The sequence below is a fragment of the Podarcis muralis genome, chromosome 1 (assembly GCF_964188315.1).
Source record: "Podarcis muralis chromosome 1, rPodMur119.hap1.1, whole genome shotgun sequence".
NCBI lineage: Eukaryota > Metazoa > Chordata > Lepidosauria > Squamata > Lacertidae > Podarcis > Podarcis muralis.
Genome location: NC_135655.1, coordinates 129,756,563 through 129,769,463, shown reverse-complemented (window position 1 = coordinate 129,769,463; position 12,901 = coordinate 129,756,563). Strand labels below are relative to the sequence as shown.

At 45.5% G+C, this 12,901-nt stretch overlaps 1 protein-coding gene across 1 annotated transcript; it reads right to left on the bottom strand.

Moving 5' to 3' along the window:
* Positions 1 to 4,700: 4,700 nt before the first annotated feature.
* On the bottom strand, positions 4,701 to 10,062 carry FAM237A (family with sequence similarity 237 member A). Its single transcript, XM_028707956.2, has 2 exons — positions 9,672 to 10,062; positions 4,701 to 5,268 (listed from the first exon to the last, which is right to left on the bottom strand). Exons 1-2 carry the CDS (start codon positions 10,042 to 10,044, stop codon positions 5,123 to 5,125), a joined length of 519 nt encoding a protein of 172 aa, XP_028563789.2. The 5' UTR covers positions 10,045 to 10,062; the 3' UTR covers positions 4,701 to 5,122.
* Between the last annotated feature and the right edge of the window lie 2,839 nt (positions 10,063 to 12,901).

Here is a 12,901-nt window from a genome sequence, read left to right as displayed (position 1 = left end):
CTAATAGCGCTAATCCGCTAAGCCGCTAATAGGGTTGCTTCGCAAGACGAAAAAACAGCTAGACAAAGAGAATCGCGGAACGGATTAATTTCATCTTGCGAGGCACCACTGTATATTGACTTGGGAACTGTTGCCAAACCCGTTTCCCAGTCGGCACAAACCACTTCTCCTATGGAAACCCCGCTTAATGGCAAGAGCTTGTGCACAGCTTCCATCCATTTGAAGGCAGCTTCTGTAGGAGAACTTCCTAGTGGGCCTGTTTGCTCAGTCTGTAACTCCAGAGAAGTTGGCGATCTGAGTGGTACGGCCCTGCTTTCGAATGATGCCCACATTTGCATTCTTGGATGCTGCTAGCGAATATGTCAGCTTTTCAACTTGTGCCCTGTTGTTTTAGCTTTTGAAGCACTTACTGGATGTCATTCATGCCTGTTTTCCCGGAACAAGATTAAGTCTTTTGATGTCATTATTTTTCACCTTTTAGATAAGCTTCAGGAGCGCTGTGTACTCTTTCGTACCCAAGAGGTTCCCATTCACTTGTGCCCCTCATTCAATTTAAAAGATGCAAATTTCATTCATTTCCCTGGTGGCAAAATTATTTCTTAGAAGGCATCCAGAGAGTACGACACCGGGAGTTCTAAGTCCCTTTTTCAAGAGTGTGATTTGTGGCACCTGCTGTTTTTATAGACTGATTATCATATATTTGAATGAGCTTTCCTGATCAAGTGTGTTATTAAGTAGGCCTCTTGTGTCACTTTAGAGATGCAGCAGTTCTGTCTGTACATAGCAGCGTACTTTGAACCGATACCTCTTATATTGACATTTTATAAATGAGGGCCAATAAACGATATCTTTCTTTTAAATACTCAAACTTGCTAAGACTGCTCTTTGTTGCTATGCAGGGCACCAGTGTACTAATGAGTTTAGAGTAACGTTCTACAGTCTCAGTGACCCTTATATTAATCAGAATAAATCAAGATCAGGTATAGCTATTAGCGCATTCTTTTGGGTATATGCTCACACTTCCATTACTTCCTCTGAGTAATTATATTGGCTTATCTATGTAAACAGGAAAGCGGGTGGCACTGTGGTCTAAACCACAGAGCCTAGGGCTTGCCAATCAGAAGGTTGGCGGTTTGAATCCCCGCGACGGGGTGAGCTCCCGTTGCTCGGTCATATTATTATTATTTCTGCTCTCTCTCTCTCTTTTCCAGGTCAGCTCTCTGTTCTTAAGGAAGGATTGCTCTTAACAGCTAAGAATGTTTGCAAGTCTTTCTCTGATCTTATCAGCCAAGTAACATTGCCAACTAGGAAATATGGTTATACTGATATTGGTTCTCCTGCCTCCATCACTGCTTGATTGCCTAAGGTAAAAAAGACAGCTACATGATACTAATTCTCCAAAAGTGTCCAGAAATTCATTTAGAGTTAGCTGGCATGGTTATATTCTGGTACAGAAGATTTTCATGCAATGCTACTGTCAAAACTTCCGTACAGTAGTTGTTTTCTTTGGTTTTGTATTCTAATGTTAATATTAATATTGCAATGGCATATTAAACCATCATAGATTGATGTTAACATTTTTTTCAACGTTCCTGTCTCCTGTCGCGTGAGTTTTCAAGAAACAATATTGTCAGGGGTTCAGGAGCAGAGGCAAGGGCAAGGAAGGAAACAGAGAGCGAAGGGGAGGAGGCAGAAGAAAGGATGAGCGATGACGACGACCCGAGATCTCCGAGTCTCTCCAGTGAGTCGGAGGATTCACAGAAAGGAGCACCAGTGGCCAAGGCAAGGGGGGAGTTTAGGGGGGCACCCCAGGGAGATAGAGCCAGAGGGGAATCAGAGGAGAGCAGTTGGAGATCGGGTCCAGCGTCACCGCCAGAGAACAGGGAAGAGGAAAGGAGCCAGGGGGCAAGCGCTGGCAGCTCACAGCAGGAGGGAGGGCACGAGTCAGGGGTGGCCACACCTCCATCTGGGAGCGAAGAAACGGTTAGACGGAAGGTGGAAGGTTGGGCGCGCGCGCCAAGTTCAAATGCACAGGAAGGAGGCGCAGTAGGCAGCCCGGAAAGAGAGCCGGGTCCTAAAGCCCGGCGCAAGGAGACAGGAGAGTCCGGGGGGTCAGCGTCCGAAGAATCCCGGAAAGAAGAGACCCAGGGGGGCAGAGGGACCCAGAGAAGAACAGTCAGGCGGAAAAGGTGGAGCAGGGCTAGGATATTAAGTTGGTGTACGAGGGGCGGAGATTCAGACGGAGCTTCGCCGATCTAGCTACTAGACGTAGGGTTGCACGCAGCAGCTTGAGAATGGAAACTGTAACTCAATAAAGACTTTTACTTAATGACCGTTGGCTAGCGTGATCCTCTGTGAGCTAGGATCTTGAAGCAACCCTGACAAATATATTTAGGTTAAGTCCAATTAGCTGAGCACTTTTACATCATCCCAACAATTTCAGTGACAAAATAAAAGCACGTCCTTTAATCTTTTCCTAAATGTGGTTAACAGTGGCCAGATCTTTATGTACCGTATTTTTCGCCCTATAGGACGCACTTTTCCCCCTCCAAAAACGAAGGGGAAATGTGTGTGCGTCCTATGGGGCGAATGCAGGCTTTCACTGAAGCCTGGAGAGCGAGAGCGGTCGGTGCGCACCGACCCCTCTCGCTCTCCAGGCTTCAGGAAGCTATCCGCAAGCCGTGGGAGAGCTGCGCGACTTCACACAGCTTTGGGCTTCGTGCGGCTCTCTGCAAGCCGTGGGAGAGCTGCGCGAAGTCGCACAGCTCTCCCACCTCTTGCGGCGAGCTGCCTGCATCCCCGAAGCCTGGGGGCGCTGTGCTCAGCGCCCCCAGGCTTCAGGCTTCGCGCGGCTCTCTGCAAGCCAAAGAGTCCCAAGGCCCTGCAAAGCAGGAATAAGAGCTAAAGAATCCATGACCTCTTGTTTAAGAACCTCCAAGGAAGGAGAGTCCATCACCTTCGTTCCCCTGTCAAACAGCTCTTACTGTCAGAAAGTTCTTCCTGGTGTTTATTCGGAATCTTCTTCCTTGTGTTTTGGGTCCTTCCCTCAAGAGCAGCTTTGGGTTCGAAACATCATAGAGTCCTTTGACTCCTTAAAGATTACCTTGCACTTTATTTATTTATTAACATTCTTATATTACATCAGTAAACATTGTCATATTACATTACAGGACTTACTATAATATAATTTCCAACATGTATACAAAAAATTATATACAATTTTTATATACCTAGAAAGAAAATGAAACAACAACAACAAAAAATGAAAGAACAAAGGAAAAAAACAAAAACAATTTTTTCCAAAAATCATATACATACCAACACACTAGACTTCCTGTCTTTCCTGTTGTATATTCCTTTTTTTACAAATGAAAGTACTCTTATTATTGTATATTTCTTTACATATTATCTAATACATTCCTATATCAATATGTGCTCTTAGTCTTATTTCTCAACTCAGTCTCATTCCAACGTCAATCAAACGCTAGCATAGATAGCGAACCTTTACTGTATTTTTGAACATATGTTTTATATCTGTCCCACTTTTCCATAAATTTTTGTTTTGAATTGCCTCTCAGGGTATTTGTCAACTGCGCCATTTCAGCAAATTCTCATAGCTTGTAATGCCAGTCCGTGATTGTCGGGGCTTCTTATTCCTTCCACCCCTTTGCCACCAAAGTCTGAACTGCGGCCCTTGCATATAAAAATACCTCCCTAAAGGCCTTCGGGATGTCTCTGCCAACAATGCTTAACAGAAATGCCGACTCCTTAAAGATTACCAAATGGCTTGTGGCAAATAATTGTGGTCTTTAGGCCTTTCAAGATTACATTACTGTGGGTGTGGCTCTCCCTTGGGTTTTGCTTGAATCAATACATTCAGTGTGAAACCACAAAGTGTGACACAAGGAACACAGTAGTTTGGGTTTTTTTAATTATGCACATACATGCACGCATCCAGGAAGGGTTACAGTTTACTGTTGCAGAACCTGACTTTGGCTGTAAGGTGTGCATGATTTGTCTGACTGGGGCTCTTCTCCCTTCAAGAGACCTCTGTCTCGCGCATGCTGAGATACAAGTGATTTTTATTTTTACTTCTGGGCAGTTTACGCATTTGTCAGCATGCATGTGGGAGAAGCACCCAATGGGTACTTGAGTAGCAGCCAGCACCTGAAAATGAAAAGCATTGTATTCTCTTCTTTTCTGTACTGGGAAGCTAGCTACTTACAAACTTATTAAAGAAACAGAATTCCCGGGCTTCATAATTACTGTATTTTTCTCTCTATAGGACGCACCTGACCATAGGACGCACCGGACCATCGGAGGGGGAGAACAGGAAAAAAAATTCTCCCCCTCTCTGCTCAGTGCCCCTTCAGCGAAGCGGCAGGAGAAGGGGAGCCCCTTCCATTTCTCCTCCCACTTCGCTGAGGGGGCGCTGCGCAGAGAGGGAAAACTGTGCAGCACCTCTCCAGCGAAGCGAAGCCTGGAGACCAAGAGGGATTGGTGTGCACCGACCCCTCTCACTCTCCAGGCTTCAGACGGCTATCCGCAAGTCCTGCTGCACTCCGAAGGCTTTCAGATAGCTGCCTGAAGCCCCCGGAGCGCAGCGGGAGTTCCCACTGCACTCCGGGGGCTTCAGGCAGCTTCAGCGAAAGCAACGTGAAGCCTCTGGAGCGCGGGGGAAGCTCTCCCTCTGCGCTTCGGAGGCTTCGCATTGCTATCGCTGAAGCCAAGGAGCCTGCATTCGCTCCATAGGACGCACACACATTTCCCCATAATTTTTGAAGGGGGAAAAGTGCGTCCTATAGAGCGAAAAATACGGTAAATCAAAATAAAAACAAGCACCAACCTCCAGTTTAACAAAGAAAACATCGTTCGGGAAAAGTTAGCTTCAACCAAGTACCATTGAAAGGAATGAAATGGGAGTTAGTTGCAAAGAACTCCTAATCGTTTTAATGGGATGTAAATTTACAATGAGTTTTTGCTAGATTGTACTGATAGTGTGCAGGCAGTCTTTTTCCACGAGAAACAACTTCAAATGCAATTAAAGGCAAAAACCGAAATGGTAACAGTATTTGTTTAAAGGGAGAAAAGAGGGACGGATGAAGAACTCAACTGTACAACTCTAGAAGAGTTTCGCCTTGATTGTTAAAAGTCCAGTAATTCTTCCGTGCGAAGCAGACCTGCTCTTGTGCACATGGATTCTTATTAAGTTTTCTTTCAGTTCTTTCTTTTTCCATAGAGGAGTCATCTGAATTTGTGAAAAGATGCCTAGATGTTGGGAGGGAAAGCAACATAAACATGTATTTCTGATGCACCTGGAAAATGGTACTTTTCCTGACATTATCATGTCGTTTCATGTTTAATTTCATCCCATAGTTTAGAAATATACTTTATTTGATATGATAGCTAATTTATAAGAAGCCCGTGGGAATCGCCGAATGAGTTCTGCCAGCGGAAACCATGCACAAAGACTTCTACTTGTGCTGTGATGCTTCCCCCAGTCCCCCCCAAAATTGGTTTGGGGGTAGGGAAGGTTGGGCGAAACCTTGGAACAGAGTGCAGGGGGTGGACTGGGGAACATTGTGTCTGGCAAGTCAAAATGCTTGCACTTATGGGACAATCAGAGGAGTGTGATGTTTAAACCCTCCCAACGGACATACTTCAAATCATCCTGATTGTTATGTACTGAGTTGAATAGGATCCAAAATGCAGCAGTCTGATTGGTCCTAGAACAATAGGATCCAAAATGCAGCAGTCTGATTGGTCCTAGAACAATGCAGCAGTATGATTGGTCTGCAGGAGCCACCCAATCCAGCTCCAGATGGAAGTGAATCCACAACCTGATTGGCCTACAGGAGAATTCCGGAATTAGCCAATCACGTGCAGCCCATTGTGTAAATAATGTATATAAAGCAGATACTTTGGGGAAACTTCCATTCCTCCTCACCACTATGAGCTGAATAAAGAGCATGAAATCCACTCTCGACTCTGAGCATATTTCACTGATCATGAGATCAAATGTTGCATGTGGTAAAATAAACCAGAATGAATGAAACTGCTGCTCTTCCCGTGCAAACTTACACAGTGTGCAAGGGCTTCCCATTTAGTGACCGAGATATATAAACGAGTGATTAACATTAATCGTCGGCAATTTAACAGGGATAAGTGCAGCACTTAATTTAAATTAAGTATTTCATGCCTGTGGCTGCAAGTTAGGTTAATTAACAAGTGTTAACAGGTATTTAATCTATGTTAAAGTGATTTGCATGGTAAATGAATATCCCTCACCTGTACACTTCCTTGGGCATAGGATGAACTTGACACACACAACATTCAGATGAATCAGGACAAAATATCAAATCTAAGCATGAGATGGGGGGGGGGGGGAGCGCTCAATAATTTTGGGGTCTTCCTAACACTTTCATTGTGTCATGGTTTCTTACTTTTTGAAATATGGCAACCTTAACCTATCCAAATGAACATTTTGCACAGTTCTAGCCATTGAAATAAAGATGCTCCTGCTATAATGGTTACCATGCTTAAGAATCAGCAGTTTGCTTCATTTTTATAAGACGCTAGATAATATGTTTCTCTGTGTTGTGTGGTCCATCGATTTTTTCTTTTTCATCAGTTAATCATGGAAGTGGATGTTTCTGTTAAATTAACATGGACTGACGACATAGTGAAACAAAATAAAATAATGATTATATTTTAGTTCACCAAGTCTATGATTTAACACTCAGGCTGAATAACATCATTATTTTACAGTTCCCATTTGCTCAAACACCTGTCATTATTCACATTTTACTGACAGAGATCTGAGACTGAGGTATAGTGTTGTTGTGATTCTGGCTCTCTCCTAACCATAATTAATACGTCAGGAGTCAGTTTTGTGTATATGTGTTCTTGTACTTCCTTCTTATTGCAGTTAAATTTATTGTTGGTGCCAGTGTGAACGGTGGTTTATGCCAGCTAGGGTTTCAGAATCTGAACCTGCAAACTGATATCTAATCAATCTAATCACACATCCTTGATGAACTGAAATCTAGCAGATATTTTTTGGGGGGAGAAATACTTATCAGTCTGGTAAAATATGAGCAACATATCTTTGTCTACACATTCTCTGTTCAAGCAACTGAAAGGGTAGCAAAGGCAGTTCCCATTCCCTTTGAAGGAACTTGCTCAGAAGAGAGTTTCAGCCATGTTAATGCCCACCTTGTGAATCTTATGAGCAGCCAAGTGATTTATCCATCCCCACTGAGATCCCTTTAATGCCTGCTTTGGTTGCATAGTTTTCAGCATGTATAACCATGACAGAACTACCGTATTTTTCGCTTTATAGGGCACACCGGACCATAGGGCGCACCTAGATTTTAGGGGGGGGGGATAAAGGGGAAACAACCCCCCCAGCCCCAAAGAGCAAAGAAGCCAAGACAGCGAGTGGGATGGATCCTGCTCGCTGTCTTGGCTTCATTTTTAGTTGCGGGGCTGGGGCGGGGGAAGCCCGAGCTTCCCCCGACCCCAGCCCCCAGAACGGGTCCGGGAGCAGTGGCGAGGTTGCCTTGCGCACAACCTCGCCTTCGCTCCCAGAGCTTGCTGCTATCCGCAAGCCTTCGGAGCCCGCCGGGAACTCCCGCGGGCTCCGAAGGCTTGCGGATAACTGCCTGAAGCCCGGGGTGCGCAGCAGGAGTTGGCGCTGCGCTCCCCGGGCTTCGGGCTGCAGGCTGCTATCCGCAAGCCTTCGGAGCCCGGTGGGAACTCCCGCCGCGCTCCGAAGGCTTGCGGATAGCTTCCTGAAGCCTGCATTCACTCCATAGGACACACACACATTTCCCCTTCATTTTTGGAGGGGGGGGGGAGTGCAATCTATAGAGCGAAAAATACAGTAATCCCTGGATTTCTAGAATTGTGCCACCATGCAAAGGGCACAATTTAATTACAGTGACAACTGTGCTCCATCGATAGTAATAGATTTAACGACAAATTTAAGCCATATTTCTGGTTCACTTGGATTTCACTTTGGCCGGGACCTCTTCTGACATTGCCACTAGTTGCATGGGATCTAGGCCTTGAGTCCCCTACAAAACACTCGTGGGCACCATGGCAACCTCTAACATCCCCCGAGGGCACCTCCCAAGCCTCCTTGCCCCTCCCAATTTTATTATTTTAAATTGAGGGTTTTGGGGGGAGTTGCTAGTTTGGGGAGGGGTTACCTGTTTGTTAGTTTTTGGGGGCTTTTTTATGCCTGGGTTTTATTTGTTTTAAAGTGTTTGTAGGTGCTTTACCTGGGTATTTTGTGGGGTGGCGGTAGTTCTATGCATCCCCAGTGTTTCTTCTGTCTTAATGCTACAATGGTGGTACCTTGGTTCCCAAATGGCTTGGCTCTGGAGCAAATTGGCTCCTGAACGCTGCAAACCCTACTGATGAACACCCAGCCCAAACCCCCTGATGATCTCTCCCAGCGGCTTCATGTAGATGTTGAAAAGCATGGGGGAGAGGACAGAACCCTGAGGCACCCCACAAGTGAGAGCCCAGGGGTCTGAACTCTCATCCCCCCACCACTTTCTGAACACGGCCCAGGAGGAAGGAGCGGAACCACTGTATAACAGTGCCCCCAGCTCCCAGCCCCTCTAGATGGTCCAGAAAAATGTGATGGTCGATGGTGTCAAAAGCCATTGGGAGATCCAGCAGAACAAGGAAACAGCTCTCACCTTTGTCCCTAGCCCGCCGGAGATTATTGACCAGTGCGACCAAGGCAGTTTCAGTCTCATGATGAGGCCTGAATCCCAACTGGAAGGGATCCAAATGGTCCACTTCTTCCAGGTGTGCCTGGAGTTGTTCAGCAACCACTCGCTCAATCACCTTGCCCAAGAATGGAAGATTTGAGACTGGGCGATAGTTGGCCATCGTGGCCGCATCTAAAGATGGTTTTTTAAGAAGCGGTTTGATAACTGCCTCCTTCAGTGGGTCTGGGAAGGCTCCCTCACAGAGAGAAGCATTCACCACCCCGTGAAGCTTTTATAAGCCAGGATGGGCAAGGATCAAGGAGACAGGTGGTTGGTTTCACTCGTCCAAGCAGCCTGTCCACATCCTCAGGGGTAACAGATTGGAATTGATCCCACGTAACTTGACTAGACAGGACTCTAGCACTCTCCCACCCCAGCCCTGCTCCCACGATGGAGTCTACCTCTTCCCGAATCTGAGCGACTTTATCTGCAAAAAGCTTTGCAAAATCATTGCAGGAGATCATATGGCCCATACTGGGCCCCGATGTAGCAGGTGGTTCCGCTAAATTGCGAACCACCTGAAAAAGTCCCCTGCTGCTGTTTTCTGCAGATGCAATAGAGGCGGTGAAGAAAGTCTTCTTCGCCGTTGCTACTGCCACTTGGTAGGCTCGACATTGAGCTCTAACCCGTGTCCGGTCAGCTTCAGAATGAGTTATCTGCCACCGGTGCTCTAGCCGTCTCAACGATTGTTTCATTACCCTCAGATCCGTGGAAAACCACGGATTTCCAAATGTGCCCCCAGGTACAAAAAGATTGAGGACCCTGATTTGGTTCGTGTGGGAGGAAGCCCGTGAAATGCCTCCTTCACACACCTGTCTGACTAGGGTTGATAAAAGTTCTGGACGTTGCTGCTACCTTCCTGCCCCCTGGGTGCAGAATACTAACCTTGCTTACTCAAGATGAGCCAAGACGGGAGAGCTGCAGTTGGTCTCTGGGATTCAGCCAACTGCCTTTTCCCTAAGCCGTGGGTTCTGGAGAGCACGCAGTCCATGTAGATATCCCAGAAGAGCTGGGCCAGGTGCCAAAACAAAGCCCCGTGCTTCAAGTCCTCAGACGACTTCAGGAAGATCATAAAGTCCCAAAAGCCACTGACAGAGTCAGAAACAGGCGGCTGCCTCATCTCCAGCAAGACGGCCGAGGAGGATTCCCAGCATTTGGGATCAGTTCGGCCAAGAGCCATGGGATCCATCTGGCTATGGCAGAAGAAAGGCGTCACATGAAGCAAACCCACAATGAAAAGGAAGCGGGTGAATCTCATGTTGCGGGAAAGCTTTCGTTCTTTCTTTTTCCAATTTTTTTTATTGATTTTCCACATTTATAACAAAAAGGAAAAAAGGGGGGGGGGGAGAGACACATTACAATACAATAGACTAAACAATAAATTAAACACAAATAAAATTTGTTTCTTCCAATATCTAATTCTTGTTACATTGATAACTGACTTCCTCGAATCTGAAGGAATGGGTTTTTGTGCAGTCAGTTTGAAACTGAACCAAAATCCACATTTCCCCCCCTGCAAGGGAACATTTCTAAAATGCATTAACTTGAGCTCGTGAGTATAAACAAAAAGCCAGCTGTATAAACAAGTGCTCAAAGCGTTCTCCTTTATCAGTCCATGACGGCAATGGATGGCCTTGGCTGTTCCAGTGGAGCAGGGATGGCACTCTGTCTATCTTATCTTACATTAAGGACCACACTCTGACACACAGACTTAGTCCGGAACGGCACCAGGAGTTGGTGACCTCTTGCTCCAAGATAAGAGTATAGGAACAGGAATAGGAACACCCTTTTATGGTCAAAAGTACAGGAAAAGGAAAGAGCCATGCTGCTTAGGTCCCTGCTCCTCCCAACCTAGCAGTTCGAAAGCACGTCAAAGTGCAAGTAGACAAATAGGCACCACTCCGGCGGGAAGGTAAACGGTGTTTCCATGCGCTGCTCTAGTGGTTTAGTCATGCTGGCCACATGGCCCGGAAGCTGTATGCCGGCTCCCTCGGCCAATAAAGTGAATTGAGCACCGCAACCCCAGAGTCGGTCACGACTGGACCTAATGGTCAGGGGTCCCTTTACCTGCTAAAGACTTCATCTTGTGAATCCAAATGATTGGAGAGTGCAGCAGGGCAACTGTGATTCCACCTATCCAGCTCTAGAAGCAATAGTTTTGAATTACAAAGTACATTTCAGTTAAATCTTTTGGCTGCAATCTGACACAGAACTAAGTATACCCAATTCTGTGTTGGGATGTGGCGTCTAAGAGCAGTTCAGCCATGAAACAAGGTGAGAGTTGCATAGCCATGAGAAGTTGTGACATGCTCCTCTGCCATGAAAAGTTGGGACATGTCCCTCTGGTTTTGCTGTTGGGGCTATTCTGTTGGGAATCATTTCTATGAGTGATGGGGAGCCGGTGACCATCCAGATGTTGGATTTCAATTCTCATGAGCTTCAGACAGGATGGACAACTGTCAGGGAAGATGTTCAGCAACAGCTCCATTATCTCCATCCCTGGTTTAGAGCTACCTTGTACTCCTGCAATGTGGTTGACATTAGATGAGCCACTGGGCCCTTCCAAACATCTGTCTCCTGCACAAACTCCCCTGTTCTTAGCTCCTCTATTCCGCACTGTGTCTGTTCCTATATAGCAGTGCTGCTCTCTGTGGCTGGAATACTCTTTCTTCCTCTCTCAAGCCACTTCCCCCTCTTCAATTTCTGTGTTCTGCACAGTGCCAACTGCATTGTTTCTGCTAACACAGTGCAGTCCTCTCAGTATAGTAATTCACTATGGGATCTCTGAGCATAAGGCATAACACCCTACGATTTTATTTTAACACTTTTGATTTGCTTTCATTTTTGCAAATCTATGCCTTCTAAGTCCTTCAGAATAAATTTATTATTAGATTTTTGCACCTTGATCATTAGAATAAAATCAAAATATATGTAATAACTGCTTTTGAAACTCAGGTATATAAACAGCAGCTATTTCTGTGCATTGCTCAAATATATATTTTTAAACTTGTTTTCTCTCTCTCTTATAATAAGAAATATGGAATCTATAGTTGGCAAATGCTATATCATGACATGTTTATAATGCAGAACAAACGAATTCATGAGTTTACAGCTTGCCATATTTCTAAATTTTAACATGAGTCCAACCGGGGAGAAGGGTGGGAATAAAATCTTGTGCATTCATATTGACGGATAAGTGTATTTGAATTCCTCTTCTGGAACAATAAGAAGCCTCAACTCATTTTTATAAAGACAACAATATTCCTGCTTCTAAATGCAAGAGAGACGCTTCAGCTTTGACCCATGCTCCTTGTATATACATACCAGTCTTTACGCATAATCTCTATATGATGAACAAGTACTGTATGGATTATGAGCTGTACTTTAGGTATAGGAAAACCCTTCATTGCCACCCCTTTCTTTTCCATTGCTCCCCCTGCCTTTGCTATCTCAGCTAATCAGGTTTACAAATATATTTGGTCCTTGCTAAATTGGAAGTTAAAGAGGCATAATTCCTTCTCTCTCCCCTCCTAATATCAAACTCGGGATGAGTGTCACCTGGATCATAGTGAAAACTGAGGAAACAACAAAGAGGTATCAGCATGACTGGGAGAAACGAAGGGTTTATAGAAGTGTAAAGAATCTTTAAAAAGAACTAATGGGGCAACCTTCTCCCCCTGCCCCAAACAACCCAATGATGACTGAGCATACTGAGCAGGCGTAGAATATAGGGTGACCTATAGAAAAGAAGGCTGATCGCCGAAGAATTGATGCTTTTGAATTATGGTGCTGGAGGAGACACTTGAGAGTCCCATGGACTGCAAGAAGATCAAACTGCTCCATTCTGAAGGAAATCAGCCCTGAGTGCTCACTGGAAGGACAGATCCTGAAGCTGAGGCTCCAGTACTTTGGCCACCTCATGAGAAGAGAAGATTCCCTGGAAAAGACCCTGATGTTGGGAAAGATGGAGGGCACAAGGAGAAGGGGACGACAGAGGACGAGATGGTTGGACAATGTTCTCGAAGCTACCAGCATGAGTTTGACCAAACTGCGGGAGGCAGTGGAAGACAGGAGTGCCTGGCGTGCTCTGGTCCATGGGGTCACAAAGAGTTGGA